Source organism: Mobula birostris, chromosome 13 (genome assembly GCF_030028105.1).
Source record: "Mobula birostris isolate sMobBir1 chromosome 13, sMobBir1.hap1, whole genome shotgun sequence".
Taxonomy (NCBI): Eukaryota; Metazoa; Chordata; class Chondrichthyes; order Myliobatiformes; family Myliobatidae; genus Mobula; species Mobula birostris.
The window spans coordinates 102080024-102102849 of record NC_092382.1 but is presented as its reverse complement, the minus strand read 5'-3'; the positions used below and the strand labels follow the sequence as shown (position 1 = coordinate 102102849).

The 22826-nt window shown below is 48.9% G+C and overlaps 1 protein-coding gene across 2 annotated transcripts; it reads right to left on the bottom strand.

Moving 5' to 3' along the window:
* Window positions 1-532: 532 nt before the first annotated feature.
* Window positions 533-22826, bottom strand: LOC140207772 (oxidized low-density lipoprotein receptor 1-like). Of its 2 annotated transcripts, XM_072276327.1 has the most exons (9): window positions 22748-22826; window positions 20258-20323; window positions 18666-18785; window positions 16340-16459; window positions 15196-15312; window positions 13809-14045; window positions 3163-3305; window positions 2466-2530; window positions 533-1431 (listed from the first exon to the last, which is right to left on the bottom strand). In XM_072276327.1, exons 4-9 carry the CDS (start codon window positions 16434-16436, stop codon window positions 1233-1235), a joined length of 858 nt encoding a protein of 285 aa, XP_072132428.1. In that variant the 5' UTR covers window positions 16437-16459; window positions 18666-18785; window positions 20258-20323; window positions 22748-22826; the 3' UTR covers window positions 533-1232. The 2 variants fall into 2 exon arrangements, with proteins under 2 accessions (XP_072132428.1, XP_072132427.1); XM_072276326.1 differs by lacking the exons at window positions 533-1431; window positions 2466-2530 and having other exon boundaries at window positions 2678-3305.

The window sequence follows — 22826 nt, the reverse complement described above, 5'->3', positions numbered from 1 at the left end:
ATTATCCTCCGAAAAGCCGGGGATCATCTTTAACACGACACTAACATGAGACAGGACAGTACACAGACTTAGAGCTGGGACTTATTCCTAGACAAGCCGGGACTCAAATTTATCTCCACACCAATGTGGAACAGGTCCATCCGTAAGTTAACTGTAGAACGGCCGGAGTTACCTAACAGAGGCAAAGCCAAGACAAGACAAGACCGGAAAACAACACCCCACCCCGCCCCCCACGCATGGCAACGGCAGAATGCCTCACTTACCCCACGAAAACGAGGACAAGACAAGACAGATCTCCCTGTCGCGCACGTCAGAACTGCCTGACTTACCCCAGTCCGACGGGCACATCCCTCCCTACCATCGAGGACATTTAAAAGAGGCGATGCCTCGAGAAAGCGCCGTCCATCACTGAGGACCCTCCCCACTCGGGGAAACTCTCTGCTCGTTACTACCATCGGGGAGGAGTCACATGAGTGTAAACACCCACACACAACATCCAGGAACCAGCTTCTGCCCCTGCGCCGTCCCATCTTTGAACGCAAGAACATTTTTGCTGTGTTTATTAAAATTTGTAATTTACATTAATTGTGCACATTCTGGGATAAAGATGCTGCCAAAGAAAATAATCCAGGCTGCAATTTTTTTTCAGATAATAAATCAAATTGCGATTCCGGTGGAAAACATCCGATACTGGTGGACAGGACACCTGGCACGCTGGTCTTTACCAGGTAGGGCACTGAGGGAGACGGAGGGTTTTGAGAGGACGGGGACGGAAGGGAGAGAGAGCTGTAGGGGTGGGGAGAAAGTGAGAGAGAGTTGGCAGAGGAAGAGTAGAAAGAGCGAGCGGAGAAAGGGCGAGGCAAAAGAGGGTGCACGGAAAGGTAGAGGGAGTGGAGGAGTGTGGGACGGGGTTGGAATGGCGACAACGCAGGGGATCGAAGGGGACTGACATCTGTTGGTGTGTGGTGGGGAGAATCTAGTAGGACGAAGAGGTAGAGAGCGTGAGCAGGGAGTTTGAGAGGATGGAGGCGTGATAGTTGACGAAGAGAGAATTGGGAAGTAGAGGGGTAAATACTTGATTCAAATCGACCCCACTGGCACAGACGGCACATGATTAAGTTGATAGTGGGTGAAAAAGAGAAAGAGAGAGAGAGAGAGAGAGAGAGAGTGAGAGAGAGATCAGGGAGACGGAGGGTTCAGATAGAACGGGAAGAGGGGAGTTGGTCAGTAGGTTACTTGATTTCTGGCGCCTCCACTGGCTGTTGACAGAGATCCTGAGTATGTTCAGGAATATGCGGGAACAAAACTGCCGACTTCTCGCAGATGAAACGCCGAGCATGATTGCAAGAACTCTTCGCTGGGTACGAGTGGCAGTCTCTGCAGTCTGACGTCCCCGAGGACACCTTGTACAGAAGATCCCAGTCTACATTCCTGTCCAAGACGGTTAACAATTTTAACAGAGACAAAGCAGCTCCAGCAGAGAACCCGAGGCGAGACAGTCTACAAGCTAAGCCCATGAAATCAATCTCTCCTAACAGCCTGTGCCAGTCCCCAAGCTGATCCCACTCATCCACTCTCTCCCCACAGCTCCGTGCCAGTACCCAGACAAATACAATGGTCCAAATGTCTCCCCACAATCCTGTGTCAGTTCCCAAACTAATCGTGCAGACCGAATGTCACCCCACAGACCCATGTCTCCCCAAACTAATCGCACCGTACTGCTTTCTCGCCACAGTCTTCTGTCAGTCCCCATACAAATCGAACAGGACCACGCTCTCCCTTCAGATCTCTTTCATTCCCCGAACAAACCCCACTGTCCCACCGTCTCCCCACAGACTTATGGCTGTCCCGAGATGAATCCCTCTCGTCCACACTCTTGCATCATCCCTGTGTCGGTCCCAGAATAATCCTGTTTCCCCTCACTATACCCAGAGCATCGTGTCAGTCTCCGAACATATCGCAGTACACGGCGCACTCACCATAAACTCTGGTCCGCTCCCAGACTTGTACAACTGGCACCCTCTCTCCCACATCCGTACGTGAGTTTGCAAACCAGTCCCATTAGCGCCCTGTATCGGCCTCCAAACTAATCCAGTTGTCCTACTCTCGCCCCTCAGATCTATGTCATTCACCAAACAAATGCCGCTGTTAATCCCTCTCCTCACAGCCCGGCGACTATCTCCAAAATAATCCCACTCCACCGCGCTTTCCTCACCGATATGCGTCAGTACAAAAAATGAGATAATTCCTGTGTCCTGAGCTCTCCACACTGCCCCCAGGCAGTTTCCGAATTATCCCCACTGCCCGGACATTCCCCGACAGACACGTGTCGGACTTAAAATGTCCTCATTGTACCACACTCTCCTGAGAACCATGTACAGTTTCATTCGAAACTAATCCCACTTTCTCCCGTCAGGGTTATGTCAATACCCAACTCTCACACCACAGAGCAATCCAAATCTCACCCGTCTTCGCATTTTCCAATCCAGTATGCACTGTTTCGGTACACAAGTTTGTCGGATACAAAGCTCTGTGAAATTAAATTTATTTGATTAATGCCAAGAATCGAAAAGTATGTACGGAGTTTCTCTCAGTTGATTACAACATGAACCTGTGATTGGACGGTGTGGAGGGAGCTTCACTGTTTGCCATATCCTGTGAATGTATCATGGGACGGTGTGTAGGAAGATTCACTCTGTGTCTGACCCCGAGAAAGTGTGCTAGGAGTGTACTGTGGGAGTAACTCCGTGGCTGAACCCGGGGGAGTGTTGGGACGGTGTGGAGGGAGATTCACTCTGTGTCTGACCCCGGGAGTGTGTGATGGGACGGTGTGGAGGGAGATTCACTATGTGCCATATCCATGAATGTGTCATGGGGCGCTGTGTAGGAACATTCACTCTGTGTTCGAATCCGGGAGTGTGTGATGGGACAGTGTGGAGGGAGCTTAACTCTGTGTCTGACCCCGAGAATGTGTACTAAGAGTGTATTCTGGGAGTAACTCTGTGGTTGAACCCGGGGGTGTGATGGGGCGGTGTGGAAGGAGATAACTCTATGTCTGAACCCGAGAATGTGTCCTGGGAGTGTAGTCTGGGTGTCACTCTGTGTCTCACCCCGGAAGTGTCTGATGATTCTTGTGAGATCTTCTTGTGATGTGACACATACCGCTTCATCTCTTGAATTGATTTCAAGCAGCCTTGCATCACGGTTTGAACATTCTTGCATCGCTGTTGGGAAAAATGTTTCAGACGTGGATACGAAATAACACCGGTCTTTATTTGTGATCCAGTCCTTGGAACACGTATGCTCTGGAAATAGGAATAAGGAGTAGTGAATATCACTGCACACCGTCCAATCACGCACATCGGGGTGAGAGATAGAGTGAATCTCCCTCCATTCCGTCCCAACCAACACCACACGGGATCAGACCCTTCGACCGTCATCAATGATGCCCTCACCCGCAGCTCCTGCATTCCCGGACTTCAGCCCTCACCCCATCCTCCCGTCACCACAACAGGGACAGAGACCCCCTTGTCTTCACCGTCCACCCCACCAGACTCCGGATCCAGCACCTTATCCTCCGCAACTTCAGCCAAATTCAACAGGACCCACCAGGAAACACATCTTTCACTCTCTACTCCTCTCCGCTTTCCGAAGGGATCGTTCCTTCGGCGACTCCCTAGTCTACACGTCCCTCCCCACGGAGCAGGTCCTGAAGAGTGAGTATAGAGACCTTGGTCGGAAGTTAAACAGCAGGACCTCCAGGGTGGGTGGTAATCTCAGGATTGCCACCTGTGCCACGTGCCAGTGACGGTAAGAATAGGATGCTCTGGCGGATGGACACGTGGCTGAGAAATGGTGTAGGGGGCAGAGTTTCAGATTTCAGGATCTTTGGGACCTTTTCTGCGGCAGCTGTGACCTGTACAAGAGAGACGGGTTACACCTGAACTACAGGGGAGACAATATTCTTGCTGGGAAATTTGTCTGTACTATTGTGGAGGGTTTAAACTAAATCGGCAGGGGGGTGGGGATGGTAACCAGAGTGCCAGAGCAGATAGTGGAGCGGGGGTGAAAATAATTGGTGTTAAAAGTTCATGGAAAGTCACAAACAGAAGGGTTATGTGTGGTTGTAATAATCATCTGATGTGTTCTCTATTTCAAAGCGAGAAGTATCCTGGGGAAGGCTGACGAGCTGAGGGCGTGGATTGACACATGGAATTACGACATAATATCAATTAGTGAAACTTGGCTACAGCAGGGGCAGGACTGACAGTTTAATGTTCCAGCGTTCCGATGTTTCAGACGTGATAGAGGCAGAGGAATGAAGGGAAGCGGGTGTGGCACTGCTGGTCAGGGAAAATCTCACAGCAGTGCTCAGTCAGGGCAGATCAGAGGGCTTGTCTTCCGAGGCCTTATGGGTGGAGCTGAAAGACAGGAAAAGTATGACCATATTAATGGGGTTGTATTATAGACCACCCAATAGTCAGCGAGAATGGGAGGAGCAAATCTCCAAAGAGATAGCAGACAACTGCAAGAAACATGAAGTTGTGATAGTAGGGGATTTTAGTTTTCCACATACTGATTGTGAGTCCCATACTGTTAAAGGTCTAGACGGGTTAGAGCTTGCAAAATGCGTTCAGAAAGGTTTTCTAAATCAATATTTAGAGCTACCAACCAGAGACGATATAATATTAGATCTCCTATTTGGAAACGAGTTAGTACAGGTGACGGAAGTGTGTGTAGGGGAACACTTTGATTCCACTTTTCATAACACTATTAGTTTCAATTTGACCATGGATAAAGATACCTCTGGTCCTCGGGTTGAGGTTCTAAACTGGAAAAAGGCCAAATTTGAAGAAATGAGAAAGGATCTAAAAAGCGTGGATGGGACAGGTTGTTCGCTGGCAAGGATATGATTGATACGTGAGAGGCCTTCAAAGGTGACATTTTGAGAGTGCAGAGTTGAATTTCCCTGTAAGGATTAAAGGAAAAGTGAGTAAGAGTAAGGAAGCTAGGTTCTCGAGGAATATTGGAACACTGATAAAGAAGGAGAGAAGATATTTTACATGTATAGGAAACAGGGAGTAAATAAGGTGCTTGAGTAATATAAACAAGTGAAAAAGTACTTAACAAAGAAATCGGGAGGGCTAGAGGAAGACGGGGTTGCTTTGACAGTCAAGGTGAAGGATAATCCGAAGAATTTCCGCAGGTTTATTAAGAGCAAGAGGAGAGTAAGGGATAAAATTGGTCCTAATGAAGATCAGAGTGGTCGGCTATGTATGAAACCAGACGAAATAGGGGAGATTTTATTTTATTTTATTTTATTCTTTTTGTGTGTCGTTATGTACTAAGGAAACTGGCATGGAGTCAATAGAAATCGGGCAAACAACAAATGAGGCCACGGAACCGATACAAATTCAAGAGGAAGAGGTGCTTGCAATCTTGAGGTATATATCCCCAGAGCCTGACAGGGTATTCCCTCGGACCTTAAATGAGACTAGTGTTGTAATTGCAGGGGCCCTGTCAGATATATTTAAAATGTCGTTATCGACAGGTGAAGTGCCGGAGAATTGGAGGATAGCTCATGCTCTTCCCTAGTTTAATCAAGGCTCAGAAAGTAATCCCGGAAATTATAGGCTGTTAGTTTTGACATCATTAGGAGATAAATTATTGGAAAGAGGTCTAAGAGACAGAATCTACAAGTATTTGGATAGACAGGGACTTATTAGGGAGAGTCAACACGGGTTTGTGCGTGGAACGTCATGTTTAACAAATCTATTAGAGTTTTTCGAGGAGGTTACCAGGAGGGTGGATGTAGGAAACGCAGTGGATGTTGTCTATATGGATTTCAGTAAGGCCTTTGACAAGGTCCCGCATGGGACGTTAGTCAGGAAGAGTCAGTCGCTAGCTATACATGCAGAGGTAGGAAATTGGATTAGACATTGCTTCAATGAGAGAAACCAGAGGGTGGTAGTGGAGGATTGCTTCTCTGAGTGGAGGCCTGTGACTGGTGGTGTGCCACAGGGATCAGTACTGGGTCCATTTTTATTTGTCATCTGTATCAATGGCTGGATGATAATGTGATATGTTGGATCAGCAAATTTGCTGATCATACCAAGTGTGGAGGAGTAGTGGACAGTGACGAAGCTTTTCAAAGCTTGCAGAGGGATTTTGACCAGCTGGAAAATGGGCTGAAAAATGGCAAATGGAGGTTAATACAGATAAGTGTGAGGTATTACACTTTGGAAGGACACACCAAGGTAGAAGATAGAAGGTAAATGGTTGGGCACTGAGGAGTGCGGTGGAACAGAGGGGTCTGAGAACGCAGATGCAAAATTCTCTAAAAGGGGCGTCACAGGCAGATCGTGTCGTAAAGACAGCTTCTGGAACATCGTGTTATAAATCAAAGTATTGACAGAGGATTGGAATGCTATGGAGCGGTTGTACAAGACATTGGTGAGGCCGAATTTGGAGTATTGTTTGCTGTTTTGCTCACCTAATTACAGAAAGGATATTAACATGGTTCCAATATGCAGAGAAGGTTTACAAGGATGTTGCGGGGACTTGAGAAACTCAGTCACAGAGAGAGGTTGTAAAGGGCAGAACTTGATTTCCTGGAGCGTAGAAGAATGAGGGGGGATTTGATAGAGGTGCATACAATTGGGGTGTATATATATCCATGTATCTTAATTATGACGGGTTATGATGGGTATAGGTTGGGTGAATGCAAACATGCTCTTTTTTTCTACAGAGGCAAGGGGAGATAAAAAAACACAAATAAAATAGAGAAGACATGAGTTAAGGGTGAAGGGGGGAAATCTCAAAGAGAATATTAGGGGTCGGTGGCTTCTTCACTCATAGAGAGGTAAGAGTGCGGAATGAGCAGCCAGATAAAGTGGTAAATGCCGGCTCATATTTAACATTGAAGCAAATCTTGCACAGGTACAATGATGAGAGGTGAGGTGTATTGAGGGATATGGTCCAGGCGCAGGTTAGTGGGACCACACCAAAAATGATTTGGCACAGCCAAGAAGAGCCAGAAGGCCTGTTTCTGTGCTGTAATGTTTTTATGGTTTCTACAAGCTGTGATTCTTCCCAAAGGTTGTGTTACTAAGTACTGACATGCAGGGTGTCCATATTTTTTCTTCATGCCTTTTCATTGTTTGCTATTTTGAAACCGTAAAAGATGGAAATAAAAAAGTTCTCTTGCCTAAAATATTAAAGAAAACTGTCATCTTTAACTTTATGTTTTTTGGAAATCAGTTCATCTTTTACTCGCTTAGCTATTCACAGTAAAAGAAATTTTGATCAGGGAATCCCAAATGTTTGCATGCCACTGCAGTGTGAAACTCCCTCCGCACCATGCCGTCACACGTTCCCGGGGTCAGACACTGTGTGAAGCTCCCTCCACACGTCCCATCCCACACTCCCGGGGTCGGGCACAGAGTGAAATTCCCTCCACACCATTCCATCAAACCCTCCCGTGGTCAGCCAGAAAATGAAGCTTCCTCTGAATAGTCCAATGTCCCATCACACGCTCTTGCGGACAAACACAGAGCGAAGCTCCATCAGCACCGTCCCATCACACACCCGGGAACAGACACAGAATGAAAATACCTCAGCAAAGCTCATCACACACACGGGAACAGACACAGAATGAAAATACCTCAGCAAAGCTCATCACACACACGGGAACAGACAGGGAATGAAACTCCCCTCAGCACCGTTCCATCACGGTCTCACAGAGTCAGGCACCGCGTGATGCTTCTTTCACCCCGTCCCGTCACCGAATACAGATTTCAAAAACCCAGCAAAGATCCCTGTACAAAATCCTGGGGTCAGACACAGAATGAAGCTCCCTCCACGCCGTCCATTCACACATTCCCGGGGTCAAACACAGAGTGACGTTTTCTCCACACCCTTCTACCATAAAACAGAAGGATGAGGCACAGAGTTAAGCTAGAATCACAGTGTCCATTCTCACACCGCAAGGAAGTGGTACAGTGTAGCTCCTCCAGCACCATCCGACTACCGACAGCCGTAGAAAGACATGAAAAAAGCTCTTGCCCACTCTCCCAGAACACACGCGAGGGTCAGAAACTGTGTAAGTATCCTTCACCAGCGTCTCATCACACTTTCTCCGAATCAGACACAGAGTGAAGCTCCCTCGACACCGTGCTGAAGACGAGTTACACTCCAAGTGAGGTAAGGCAGGGTAAGTTCCTTTAAAAGGAGAACGGTCTGCAGCGGTATTTTACTTGGAGCAAGGAAGGCGGCGAGGCTGTGGCGTATTCGGTAGGTCATGACAGCTGAGATCGGCCCCATGGTTTGTTCACCTGCATGTGCGAAATCAGGCACTTCCAGTGTCCCTGACGACTGTGTGTGCAGGAACTGTGTCCTCCTGCAGCTTCTGGCAGACCGCATTGAGCGACTGGAGCTGCGATTAGATTTATACTGGAGCATCCGCGTTGCTGAGAAAGTCGTGAATAGCACGCTCAGTGAGTTGGCCACACCGCAGGTAAAGGCTACACAGGCAGAAAGGGAATGGGTGGCCGCTAGACAGCGTAGCAGTAGGCAGCTAGTGCAGGAGTTCCCTGAGGTCATCTCTCTCCTAAACAAATATACTGTTTTGGATACTGTTGGGAGAGATGTCTCATCAGGGGAAGTTAGCAGCCGCCGAGTTCATGGCACCATGGGTGGCTCTGCTGCACAGGAGGTGAAGGAAAATAAGTGGGAGAGCTATAGTTATAGGGGACTCGATTGTAAGGGGAATAGATAGGCGTTTCTGCGGGAGCAAACGAGACTCCAGGAGGGTATGTTGCCTCCCTGGTGCAGGGGTCAAGGATGTCTCTCAGTGGCTGCAGGACATTTTGGAGTGGGAGGGTGAACAGCCAGTGGTGGGGGTGCACATAAGTACCAAGGAAACAGGTAAAACAACGGGATGAAGTCCTAGAAGGTGAATTTAGGGAGTTAGGAGATAAACTAAAAAGCAGGACCACGAGGGTAATAATCTCTGGATTAGCAGCAGTGCCACGTGACACTCAGAGTAGAAATAGCAGGATATATCAGATAAATACGTGGGTTGAAAATCGTGCAACGGGGAGGGATTCAATTTTCTGGGGCATTTGAACCTGTTCTAGAGGAGTTGACACGGGTACAAACAGGACGGTCTGCACCTGGGCTAGTCTGGAAACAATGTCCTAAGGAAAGCGTTCGCTACTGTTGTTAAGAAGGATTTAAACTAATGTGGCAGGGGGATGGGAACAAGTGCAGAGAGACAGAGGGGTGTAAAATGAGGGTAGAGCAACAAGTAGTGAGGTGAAACGCAAAAGCGGCAGGCCGGCAAATTCAGGGTAAAAATCAAAAAGAACCACTTTTCAACATAATTGTATCGGGGCTAAGAGTGTTGTAAAAGCAAGCCTGAAGGCTTTGTGTGTCAATGCAAGGAGCATTCGTAACAAGGTGGGTGAATTGAATGTGCACATAGTTATTAATGAATATGCTGTAGTTGGGATCACAGAGACATGGCTCCTGTGTGACCAAGGATGGGAGCTCAACATTCAGAGATATTCAATATTCAAGAGGGATAGACATGACAATTAATGAGGTCGGGTAGCATTGCTGGTTAGAGAGGAGATTAACGCAATAGAAAGGAAGGACATAAGCCGGGAGGATGTGGAATCGATACGGGTAAAGCTGCATAACACTAAGAGACAGAGAACGCTGGTGGGAGTTGTGTACAGGCCACCTAACTGTAGTAATGAGGTTAGAGATGGCATTAAACAGGAAATTAGAAATGCGTGCAATAAAGGAACAGCAGTTATAATGGGTGACTTGAATCTACATATAGATTGGGTGAACCAAATTGGTTAGTGTACTGACGAAGAGGATTTCTTGGAATGTATGCGGGATGGTTTTCTGAATCAACATGTCCAGGAACCAACTAGAGAGCAGATCATTCTAGACCGGGTACTGAGTAATGAGGAAGGGTTAAGTAGCAATCTTGTACTGCTAGGCTCATGCGTAAGGGTGATCATAATATAGTGGATTTCTTCATGAAGATGGAGAGTGACATATTTAATTCAGAAACAAAGGTTCTGAAATTAAGGGTAACTTTGAAGGTATGAAACCTGAATTAGCGAAGATAGACTGGCAAATGATAATTAAAGGGTTGACGGAGGATATCCAACGGCAAGCATTCAAAGATCGCATGGAGGAACTACAACATTTGTTCATCCCAGTTTGGCACAAGAATAAACCAGGGAAGGTAGTGCACCTCTGGCTGACAGGGAAAATTAGGGATGGTATCAATTCCAAAGAAGAAACATACAAATTAGCCAGAAAAAAGCGGCACACCTGAGGACTGGGAGAAATTCAGAGTCCGGCAGAGGTGGACAAATGACTTAATTAGGAAAGGCAAAAAAAGCTGATGAGAGAAAGATTGCAGGGAACCTAATAACTGACTGCAAAAGCTTTTATAGATATGTAAAAAGAAAAAAAAAATTGGATAAGACAAATGCAGTTCTTAGAGTCAGAAACTGGTGAATTGATCATGCGGAACAACGACATGGCAGACCAATTGAATAACTACTTTGGTTCTGTCTTCACTAAGGAGGACATAAATAATCTTCTGGAAATATTAGTGGACCGAGGGTTCAGTGAGATGGAGGAACTGAGGGAAAATACATGTTAGTAGGGAAGTGGTGTTGGATAAATTGAAGGGATTAAAGGCAGATAAATCCCCAGGGCGAGATGGTCTGCATTCCAGAGTGCACAAAGAAGTAGCCCAATAAATAGTAGATGCATTCGTGATAATTCTTCAAAACTCTTTAGATTCTGGATCAGTTCTTGAGGATTGTAGGGTGGCTAACTTAACCCCGCTTAAAAAAAAAAAGAGTGAGAGAGAAACCGGGGTATAATAGACCGGTTAGCCTGACATCGGTGGTGGGGAAACTGCTAGAGTCAGTTATCAAAGATGTGATAACAGCACATTTGGAAAGCGGTGAAATCATCCGAAAAAGTCAGCATGGATTTGTGAAAGGAAAATCATGTCTGACGAATCGCATAGAATTTTTTGAGGATATAACTAGTAGAGTGGATAGGGGAGAACCAGTGGATGTGGTACATTTGGGTTTTCAAAAGGCTTTTGACAAGGTCCCACACAGGAGATGAGTGTGCAAACTTAAAGAACACGTTATTGGGGGTATGGTATTGATGTAGATAGAGAATTGGTTGGCAGACAGGAAGCAAAGAGTGGGAATAAACGGGACCTTTTCAGAATGGCAGGCAGTGACTAATGGGGTACCGCAAGGCTCAGTGCTGTGACCCCAGTTGTTTACAATATATATTAATGACTTAGTCGAGGGAATTAAATGCAGCATCTCCAAGTTTGGGGATGACACGAAGCTGGGTGGCAGTGTTAGCTGTGAGGAGGATGCTAAGAGGATGCACGGTGACTTGGATTGTTTGGGTGAGTGGGCAAATTCAGGGCAGATGCAAATTGATGTGGATAAATGTGAGGTTATCCAGTTTGGTGGCAAGAACAGGAAAACCAATTATTATCTGAATGGTGGCAGATTAGGATAACGGGAGGTGCAACGAGAGCCCAGTGTTATTGTACACCAGTCATTGAAAGTGGGCATGCAGGTACAGCAGGCAGTGAAAAGGCAAACGATTTGCTGGTATTCACATCAAGAGGATTCGAGTACAGGAGCAGGGTGTTTCTACTGCAGTTGTATAAGGCCTTGGTGAGACCACCCCTGGAGTATTGTGTGCAGTTTTGGTCTCCTAATCTGAGGAAACAGAACCTTGCCATGGAGGGTGTACAAAGAAGGTTCACCAGATTGATTCGTGGGATGGCAGGACTTTCATATGATGAAAGACCGGATCGACTAGGCTTATAGTCGCTGGAATTTAGAAGATTGAAGGGGGACCTTATTGAAGCATGCAAAATTCAGAAGAGATTGGACAGACTAGATGCAGGAAGATTGTTCCAGATGTCGGGGAAGTCAAAATGAGGGGTCACAGTTTAAGGATAAAGGTGAACCCTTTTAGGACAGAGATCAGGAAAAACTACTTCACACAGAGAGTGGTGAATCTGTGGAATTATCCCTCACAGGAAACAGTTAAGGCCAGTTCATTGGCTATGTTTAAGAGGGAGTTAGATGTGGCCCTTGTGGCTAAGGGATTAGGGGGTATGGAGGGAAGGCTGCTACAGGGTTCTGAGTTGGATGATCAGCCATGATCATACTGAATGGCGGTGCAGGCTTGAAGGGCCGAATGGCCTAATCCTGCACCTATTTTCTATGTTTCTATGTTTCTGTCTCCACGGACACATCACACACTCCAGGTGCCCGATGTGGAATGAAGCTCCCGTCCACACTGTCTCATCAGACACTCTTGGGGACAGACACATAGTGACGCTCCCTCCATACCGCCCCTCACACACACCTTAGTTCGGAGAACACAATTTATTTCCCTCCACAAAGTCGAGTCAGACACAGTGTGAATCTCTCTCTCCATGGCACCGTCACACACTCTAGCGGTCAGACAGGGAAAGAAACTCCCTGAGCACACACGAAAAATTTCAGATTGAGAATGATTCTCCCCTCTACAGCTTCTCAACACACCACAGAGCAAAGTGTCAGACACAGAGTGAATCTCCCCCTTATACGGTCCCGTCACACACTCCCGGATTCAGACACAGAATGAAGCTCCCGCCACACCGTCCCATCACACAATCTCGGAGTCAGAGATAGAGTGACTCTCCCTCCACAGTGTTCCGTCACACTCTCCCGGGAGTCAGACACAGAGTGAAGCTCCCTGCACATGGTCCCATCACAGACTCCTGTGGTCAGTCACAGATAAAGCTCCCTTCACATCGTCCCTTTACACAGTCTCGGGGTCACAGACAGAATGATCTCCCTCCACATGGTCCAATCCCACATCCCAGGTCTTACACAGTGTTACTCTCCCTTCTTACGTCGCATCACATACTCCCTGGCGAGTCACAGAACGAAGCTCTTCCTGAACTGACCCACCACACCCCACTGTGTTCACACAAAGCGACGTTCCGCCCACACACTCCGATGGCACAGTCACGGGGTCAGACTCTCTCCACAACATCCAATCACACAATCCGGTGTCACATAGAACGAACGTCCTTCTTCACTGTCCCATCACACACTTCCGGAGTCAGACACAGACGCTTTTTCTCTACGATCCCATTGAGACTGACACAGAGTGAAGCACCATCCGCTCCGTCCCAGCACACACTCCTGAATTCAGCACAGAGTGAAGCTTCCTCTGCACCGGCCCATCACGCACTCCCGGAATCAGGCACAGAGTGAAGCCCCCTCTGCAACGTCCCATCACGCTGTCCCGGATTCAGATGAATCTTTCTCCACGGTGCCATAACGCCATGGATTCAGACATGGGGTGACGCTCTGTGGGCACTGTCCCATCACACTATCCCACTGTCAGACATAGAGTGAAGCTGGATCCACACCCTCCCATCTGAGAGTCCCCGAGTCAGTCCTAGAGCGAAGCTGTAATGTTACGTCTCACAATCCCGTGGTCAGACACAGAGTGAAACCACCTCCACAGCGTCCCACCACACTCTCCTGGGTTCGGTAATAGATTCCAACTTCCTCCGCGCAGCCCCATCACACGATCACCGAGTCACACACTGAGTGAATCTCCCTATATACCATCTCTTCACACACTCCCTATGTTAAGCACAGAGTGACGTTTCCGTTCACTGTGCCTGCCCCGTCATGAGGAGCGTGTTAAAGAAGGGGATGATGCCTCACCTCTTCTGCTGGTCAACAATTCACAGATTTGAGCTTTGGTTTCGTTGACAGATCTGTATTTCGTTTCCATGTCAGTGAACTGGTGACGGAGATCAGTGTGCGTTCGGCTAAGATCGATCAGATCAGAGTTGAGCGTAGATAGATTCTTTAGGCAGGTTCTCTGGGAGAGATTCAGGTGGGAAATTAATTCACGATAGTTTCGGTCGGAGGTGATCATAGACTGACGAATCTGTGATACTGAGAGAGAAGGTGAAAGATATTTATCGTTTACAGTGACACGTGAGTCAGCGTCACGCTACCGAATGGGTCACAGAGAGCGATGTGTCAGTGTCACGGTGAAGGGTGTCACAGTGATAGATGTGCTGGTGGCACAGTGAGAGGCGTTAGCGCCACCTTGCGGTGCGTGTCTGTGCCGCGCTGAGCGGTTTATAAATTTCCCGGTGAAGGTGTTATTGTTACAACGGGGTCCGCATCAGTACCGTGCGGGGCATGTCCGTGTTGCTGTGAGGTACGAGCCTGTGTCACTGTGATAGGTGTTTTTGTGCCCCGGCGAGAGGTGTGCCGGGTTACCGTGTCTCGATGTCACTGCGAGGGAAATGTCAGAGTGAGCGACCTGGTGTTGTCACGCTGGGTGGAGTATCTGTGTCATGGTGTTGGGTCTGCCGATCTCACAGAGAGGGGTGTGTCTGTGTCGACCTTGGAGACATGTCATGGCCACGATCGGTGTGACAGTGTTTCGCTGAGGTGTGTCGATGTCACCGAGACTACTAGGTCGGGGACGCTGTGAAATTAAGTGTCGGTATCACGGTGAGTGGTTTGCCTGTGTCACGGTGAGGTGCCTCAGTGAGCGGTGAATCGGAGTTATTTTGAGGGCCGATACCGTATCGGTAATGGGTGTTACAGTTGGTGTGAGTCTTTGTCACGATACCGAGCTGGACGGATCTCGTTGAGGAGCGTGTAGGTGTCTTGGTGTGCGGTGCCTAACTGTCACGGTGAAGGACGTGTCGGTCTCACTGTGAGGTGAGTTTCGGTGTCGCCTAAGGGGAGTGTAACAGTTACACTGTCAGGGTCAGGTCGATGTTCCCAGTAAGGGGACCATGTCTGTGTCACGATGTGGCTCGTGTCCCTGTCTCGGTTAGGAGTGCAACTGTGTCGAATTGAAGTTCGCGTCCGTGCGACGGTGACAGGATTGTCTGGATGAGTCCTGAATGTGTTACGGTAAAGGTCGTGTCTTTGTCACGGTTAGCGGTGTGTCTGTGTTATGGTCAGGAGTTATTGTGTTGTTACGGTAAGGGGCGTGTCTGCGTCACTGTAGTGTTTTACAATAACAATTTGTTCCACTCTCTTTATTTGCGGTCTGACTCCACCCGGACCCCGTTCGGCTCACCGTGGATCGAAAGCCCGGCCACAATCACGGCAAGGATGCACGTAATGATGCAGAGTAGGTAGATCTTACGGTACGGTCTATTTCCGATGTACTCTTTCGGCTCCTGTTCGTGCGCACCTGTGGAGAGAGCACAAGACCATAAGATATAGGAGCAGAAGTATGCTATTCGGCCTATTAAGTTTGCCTTTTCCTCATAACGTTTGAAGTTCGTTTCTCAGACAGAAAGCCCGTCACTAATGGTGTTCACCGGGGTCAAGGGTGGGACCAGTGATCTTTATCAATTATATCGACGATTTGTGGTAGATTATATTGGTCGCGGTTGGTAAGCCTGCACACAACACTAACGTCGATGCCGAGGTAAACAGTGAAGACAGTTACCGCTTACACTGGGATCTCGATTACCTGGGGAAGGGGGCAGAGCAGTTGCAAATGTGATTTATTTCTCATAAGTGCGAGCTATCGTATTTCAGAAAGGAAAACAAGGGTACAACGTTCACAGTGTTCGGGAGAAACCCTGGCGTGTGTTGAATAACAGTGGGACCAAGGGCCCCACGTCCAACGTTCCCAGAGAGTGAAGTTACCGGTAGAGGGGTCGGTGAAGGTGTCTGACGCCCCGGCCTTCATCAATCAGGGCACGGAGTACAGGATTAAGGGGTCACGTTACAGTTGTACAAGACGTCGGTGAGGCCGCCCTTGCAGTACGGTGTTTAGTTTTGGTCGCCCTGCTATAGGAAAGATATCAATGAGCTGGACAGATTGCAGAGGGAGATTTACGACGATATTGCCGGGGCTCGAGGGATTCAGTTACGGAGATAAGTCAAGCAGGTGGGGACTTTATTCCTTGGAGCGCAGGGGTGACCTTACAGGGGTGTATACAAACACGTGGGTACACAGAGAAGGTGAATGCGCACTGTAATTTTCTTTAATCTTGGGGAACCGTGGACCGGAGCGCACATGTCTGAGATGATAGCAGAAAGAGATTTAAACTGGGACCCGAGTGACGATTTTGTTTTTACCCAGACGGCGGTCTGTCTATGGAACGAGCTGCCAGAGGAAGTGATGGATGCCGATGCATTAGGACTTGAATTGTTGGGCGTATGGCACGTGACCACTTCAGAGTGACGTCATAACTGTGAACTCTGACCTCCTTGTGCAGTCACTGGCATTTCGGCTGGTGCCGAGGTAATGGGAGGATCTTCATAATCATCGATGAGAATGTCGTCTTTCCGAAGGTTCAGCATTGAGTAGATGGATGTGACACCGTCTGGGAAGAAAGAAAGAGAATGTGAGAGACAGAGAAATAGAAGGAGGAGGAATGGTTACTTCGAGTGCCAGGATTTAGATGTTTCAGAAAGGACAGGGAGAGAGGCAAAAGAGGTGGGACTGTTGATCAGAGATAGTGTCACTGCTGCAGAAGAGCAGGAAGACAAGCAGGAATTGCTTATACCAAGGGGCTGGAGACTACCGAGACGGTATATGAGGTGTTGCTCCTCCAAACTTGTCCCTACACCTCATCTCCTGCAAACATTCAGGGCCCCAAACAGTCTTTCCAGGTGAGACAACACTTCACTTGTGAGTCTGTTGGGGTCGACTATTGGATCCGGTACTCCCGGTGCGACCTCATCTACATCGATGAAACCCGACGCAGATTGGGGGACCACTTCGTCGAGCACCTCCACTCCGTCCGCCACAACAGCTATGATCTCCCGGTAGCCACCCACTTCAACTCTGCTTCCCACTTCCATTCAGATATGTCCATATATGGCCTCCTCTACCTCTATGATGAGGCTAAACTCAGGTTGGAGGAGCAACACCTCATATACCGTCCAGGTAGTCTCCAGCCCCTTGGTATGAACATAGAATTCTCCGACTTTCAGTAATTCCCTCCCCCTCCCTTCCTCTATCCTTATTTCACTCTACCTCGTCCCCCAGCTCCCTCATGGTTCCGCCTCCTTCTTCTACCACCCATTTATTCAGGGCTATGAAGTCACTGCTTCCCCTCCCCCACCCCTTTATCTTTCAAGTTACTGGTCTTTCAACTGAAGCTACAAGCATTCTTCAAATCCTTCCCCATCTTTCATTCTTCAGTCCTGACGAAGGGTTCCGGTCCGAAACGTCGACTCATCGTTTCTGACTGATGCTGCCCGACCTGCTGAGTTCATCCAGCGTACTGAAAGTGTTGCTTCAATAACTCTACAGGGAGTTTTTTTTTTTTTTTTTATAGACGGCACGCTCTAAGATTGAATGGTTCAGATGGGAGAGAGTTCAGTAGGTGTGCTTAAAATGATTTCTTTTAGAGTTCCTCAAAGAACTCTAAAGGCTTGATAGACATCACTTGCCGTTCACAAAACCATGCTGACTGTCCCTGATTAGACCATAATTTTCTAAACGCCCAGAGATCCAATCTCTAAGAATCTTTTCCAAGACAGACGGAAAGCTCACTGGACTATAATTACCCGGACTGTCCCTACTAACATTTTTGAACAACGGGTAAACATTCGCCTCCCTCCAATCCTCAGGTACCATTCACGTGGACACGAGGACATAAAGGTCCTCGCTCTGCCTAGGAAGGCAGTGGAGGCGAATTCTCTGGATTATTTCAAGAAAGATTTAGATCGAGCTCTTAAAGGTAGCAGAGTCAAGGGATATGGGGAGAAGGCAGGAAAAGGGTACTGATTCTGGACGTTCAGCCATGATCACAGTGAATAGCGGTGCTGACTCGAAGGGATGAATGGCCTAATCCTGTACCTATTGTCTATTGTGTATTATCCCACCCATCTACATTTGCATTCAGATCATTGTATATATCTCAAAGAGGAGATGTCCCAGTGGAATGTCATAGATACAGATCACATCATAGGAGTAAAAGAGGGAAAAGAATAACAGAGCGCAGAGTAAAGTGTCACAGTTACAGAGAAAGTACAGTGCAGGCAGATATTAATATTCAAGGGGATACGACGTAGCAGACGGCGATGTCTAGAGTGCATTACCGTCATCGGGGACCACTGTATAGTCTGATAAAAGCGGGCACAAACTGCCTTTGTGCCTGGCGAGGCTTGTTTACGTATCTTCCCCGATGTGGGAGAGTATGGGTTGGGCGGGGGTCTCGTAAGAACATTATCCTGGGTGGGTCGGAGTCTTTATTACGGAGGCTGCTTCAGCGATGCAGCGGGATGTGTGGATGAAGGCCTTGGAGGTGAGGCAGCCTGATCTGCGCGATTCAAGCTGACTGAGAACAAAGTGCCTGAAATGACAGATTGTCACTTCCTGGGAAGAGGACAATCAATGGAGCAGAGCCAATTAAAACGTGTTAAATGTCAGGAGCCGAGTAACAAACTTTTGTTACCCCGATGGCGGTCAGTCAGTGGTACAAGCTGCCAGAGGTAGTGGCCGAGGCAGATGCATTAGAAACTTGGACACTTGTGAGTATGACACGTGACCTCTTCAGTGTCGGTACTGTGAACTCTGACCTGTTCGTGCAGTGACTCGCAGCTCGCCGGAACTCGAGGCAATGGGAGGAACCTCATCCTCAGTGATGAGGTGTTCGTCTTTCCCAATGTTCAGCTCGGAGTAGGTGGAGGTCAGACGGTCTGGGGAAGAAAGAGGAGAGAATGAGAGAGAGAGATTTAGAAGGAGGACAGAGCAGTAAAGCATGGTGGAGGAGTGAGGACAGAGAAACGGAGCAGCGATGCGGGAAGATAGAGTGCGGAAAGAGAGGGCTGAGTGGTAGATATTGAAGATGAGAGAGAGGTGCAAGTGAGGGGAAAGAGCCGAGGAGAAAGAGCAGGAGAGTGAGGATGAAAAGGATGAATGGACTGGGCAGAGAGGAGTGAGCGATTTGAGCGATGGGTGAGAAGATGGGAGTGAATGGGGGAGAGAGAACGGTGACGGAAAGGGGAAGACAGAGAGAGGGAGGGAGAAAAGGGAGAGATATTATGCGTAGGGGAGAGGCAGGGGTGAGAACATCAGCGAAGGAGAAGGTGAGAGAGGGGGACTGAGGGAGGGGAAACTTGGGAGGCTCAAGGGTGCAAAATAAAGGGAGAGAGACAGAAGGGGAGACAGGTTAAATAGAGAGGGTAAAGAGAGAGGGGAGAGCGTGGGGAGAGAGGGACGAGGTGAATACAGAGAGTGAGAAGGTGTGGAGGGGGTAGTTGCTCGGAAGATTGGGTCACAGCGAGAGGGTGTGAACGGGGAGATAGACTGAGACAGGAGGGAGAAAAAGTGGCGGGGCGAAGTGAGCGGAGTGAGGGAAAGAGTGCGCGAGAAGAACGAGGACGGTGGAGAAGGACAATATGAAAGAGAGTGTGGGAAAGGGGAGAATGGGGAAAGAGAGTTAGATAGAGGGGAAATGGCAACGGAGAGAGCGGGAGGCGTAGAAGGGTAGAAACAGTGATAAGGGTAGGGAAAGTGGAGAGAATGAGGGTAAGAGAAAGAATTAGTGGGCCAGAGAAGAAGAAAAGAAGGTGAGAGCGGATTAGCGTGTGAGAGATAGGGGGGAGAAAGAGGGAGGCAGGGGAGAGAGAGTAGAAATGATGAGAGAGCAGGGTTAGAACGCGGAGAGTATTGTTCACATTTTATAGAGTTCCCCTTCCTCACTGCCTCTTTCTACTCTCCTCCCTCCTCGCCACTCCTCCCAAGGGGTTTCCTCCTTATTGGCCATGCCGCAGCACTCCCTGCTGTCGCACCACGCCCCCCCCCACCACACAGAGCCCCCTCCTCAGTGCCCCCCAATTTAACCCCCTCACACGGTTCTCCCACCACACCACAAATCCCGTGACGTTCTCTGCACCGATCCCACCCAGAGCAATCTTCTCATCACTTTCCACAGCCCTCCGTCTCTACCGTCCCGCCTCCTGCTCTGCCTTACCCCGCCCCTTCCCAGAGCGCTCCCCCCTCATCGACCATCCCACAGAGCTCGTATCTCATCGCGTCTCCCACGCATTGCCTCGGAATCATTCTCAAACAGGGAATCATTAGTGTCAACTGCACCCGTGCCACGAGATTTCTCGACAGGAATGGACATATCGGCTGAACAGAGTCAAAACAACAAAGTGAAACTGACCTGCATCTGTCCGGGGAACGGAGAGGCCCTTGATATTCGGTTTCGCGTACGATACATCAGGTTCAGCTGGGAAAAGAACAGTGAGAGTCAGAAACAGGGTGACGCCGCGACCCAGGCTCCTATCACAAACTCCCGGGGTCAGACACAGAGTCAAGCTTCCTCCACCCCGTTCCATTCCCCACTCCCGCAGTCAGCAACAGAGTGAATCTCCCTCCACACCATGCCAACACACAGACACGGGATGAGACACAGAGTGAAGCTCCCTCCCCACTGTCCCATTACACATTCCCAGAGCCAGAAACAGAGAGTCGCTCCCTCCACCCGTCCAATCACACGCTCCGACTGTCAGACAAAGAGTGTTGCTCCCTCCACCCCGTCCCATTACACACTCCAGGGGACAGAATAGATTGAAACTCCCTCCTTCCGTCACGGCCTCACTCACTTCTCGATGGAAACCGTAAGTCCGGTTTGACGAGCTGAACATTCGCATAAGTCTGCCTGTCTTCCATGCTGTCTCGGATTCTTTGCGTCTCTCAACTCAGCGAGGGGATGTGATCGTTGTCAGAGGAAGCCCCTGTTCCCCGCGGAGTCAGGCCGACAGAAACAAACAACGGATGAGCAGCTGATAAAAAGAGCAGCCGAGAGCAGGGGAGGAAGTGCCTGGGAAGAGGGAGATTGAGGGTGTGAGAGGCGGTGGTCTGGAGCGATGAGAGTGGCAGGGGGAAGAGTAGTGAGAGTGGGGAGATGCTCAGGGAGGGGAGAGTGAGGGGAGGTTAGGGCTTGGCGGAAAGAGAGACGTGGGATACAGGGGTCAGAAAGGGATGGCGGAATGAAAGAAGAGGAGGGCGAGAAGTGGGAGATGTGGGGAGAGAATTTAGAGTAGCGAGTGAGTGAACAGAGGGCGAGCTAAAGGGGGAAAGCAGGAGAAAGAGAAACGAACAGGGAGGGGCGGAGGAAGAGAGGGAAGAGCGATGCAGGGAAGGGGCGATTGTGGGGGAAGGAATATGGAATGTGGAAGGATATAGGAAGAGAAGAAAGAAGAGAGAAAAGAATGGAAGAAGGGGAAGAGTGGAGGATGACGAGTGAAGAGGGAGGGAGAGACGGACGGGTATGGTGTCTCTCACGCAGAGCTTTTATTGTCGGAGAGATTTACAACGAACACCAGCCCCCTCTCCCGCTAACTCCAACCTCCAGGTGATTCCTGGTTTGAGCGTCAGCGCTCCCATTGCTTTGCTTATCGCCGGGGCTTCAGACCCTCTCTGATCTAGAAACCACGGCCCCGGGACAAACACGCAACACCCACCGAAGTAAGCGAGCCCCTCCCTCCGAGAAGACGTCAGAGCAGTAGATTGCCATTTTAGATTGTGTAACACTTATGAAAGAAATCATAGATTGAGATATTGAAGGTCACAGGAAAAGAGCGCAGGCTGATCGGTATCTGTGGTTTGAATCTCTTCACCCATTGGAAGATAAGCCGGGGGTTGTCAGTGTCTGTGTTTCAGAGAAGTATTGAAAGCTTGCTGCTGCACTGACTGAGCTATATACACAGCAAGAAATAAAAATAGCAGGGACGTCAGCCCAACAGACAGAGTTCAGGAGCTCTCTCAAAATCCTCCATCAGCTTCTGTCAATTATTTTCTCTCTCTGCGTCCCTGACTCTCCCCTCACTATCTCCCTATTTCTTTCCCATCAATGCCTCTAACCTGCTTCAATTTCGCTCCTCTCTCCAGCTCTCCAGAACAGTGACACACTGAAATGTGTGTGTGTGTGTGTGTGAGAGAGAGAGAGAGAGAGAGAGAGCGAGAGTCTCGGCACTGTCCGAACAACCACTCCCGGAGTCAGACACAAGTACAACTTCCTCCAGACCGTCGCATCTCACAGTCGTCAGGATCAGACAGGGAGTGAAGTTCCCTCCACACCGTCGCATCGCACACACGGAGTCAGACACAGAGTGAATCTCCCTCCACACCGTCCGATCACACACTCCCGGGGTCAGACACAGAGTGAATCTCCCTCCACACCGTTCCATCACACACTCCCGGGGTCAGACACAGAGTGAATCTCCCTCCACACCGTCCCATCACACACTCCCGGGGTCAGACACAGAGTGAAACTCTCTCTACACCGTCCGGTCACAGACTCCACAGAGTCCGAAACAGAGAGAAACTCCCGCGCACCGTCTTATCACAAACACCTGGGGTCAAACACAGCGTGAAGTTTAAACACAAAATAATCTGTCAATGCTGCGGTGAAAACAACATTCACAACACGCTGGAGGAACTCGACATGTCGGGCAGTACCCGTGGAAGAGTTCCGGCCCGAAACGTTGATTGATCGTTCCACGGATGCTGCCCGAATTGCTGAGCTCCTCCAGCGTGTTGTGAGTGTTACAGAGTGAAGCTCCCTCCTCACAGTCCCATTATACACCAACAGATTCGGAAACAGAACGTATCTCCCTCTTTACTCCCTCTCTCCCACCTCAGCACTCACCATCACTTCAGCGTTCCTGTAGTCTCTAATTGTGAGCCTGTCTCAGAGATAATCTGTGTTTGTGATCAAATGTAGAACT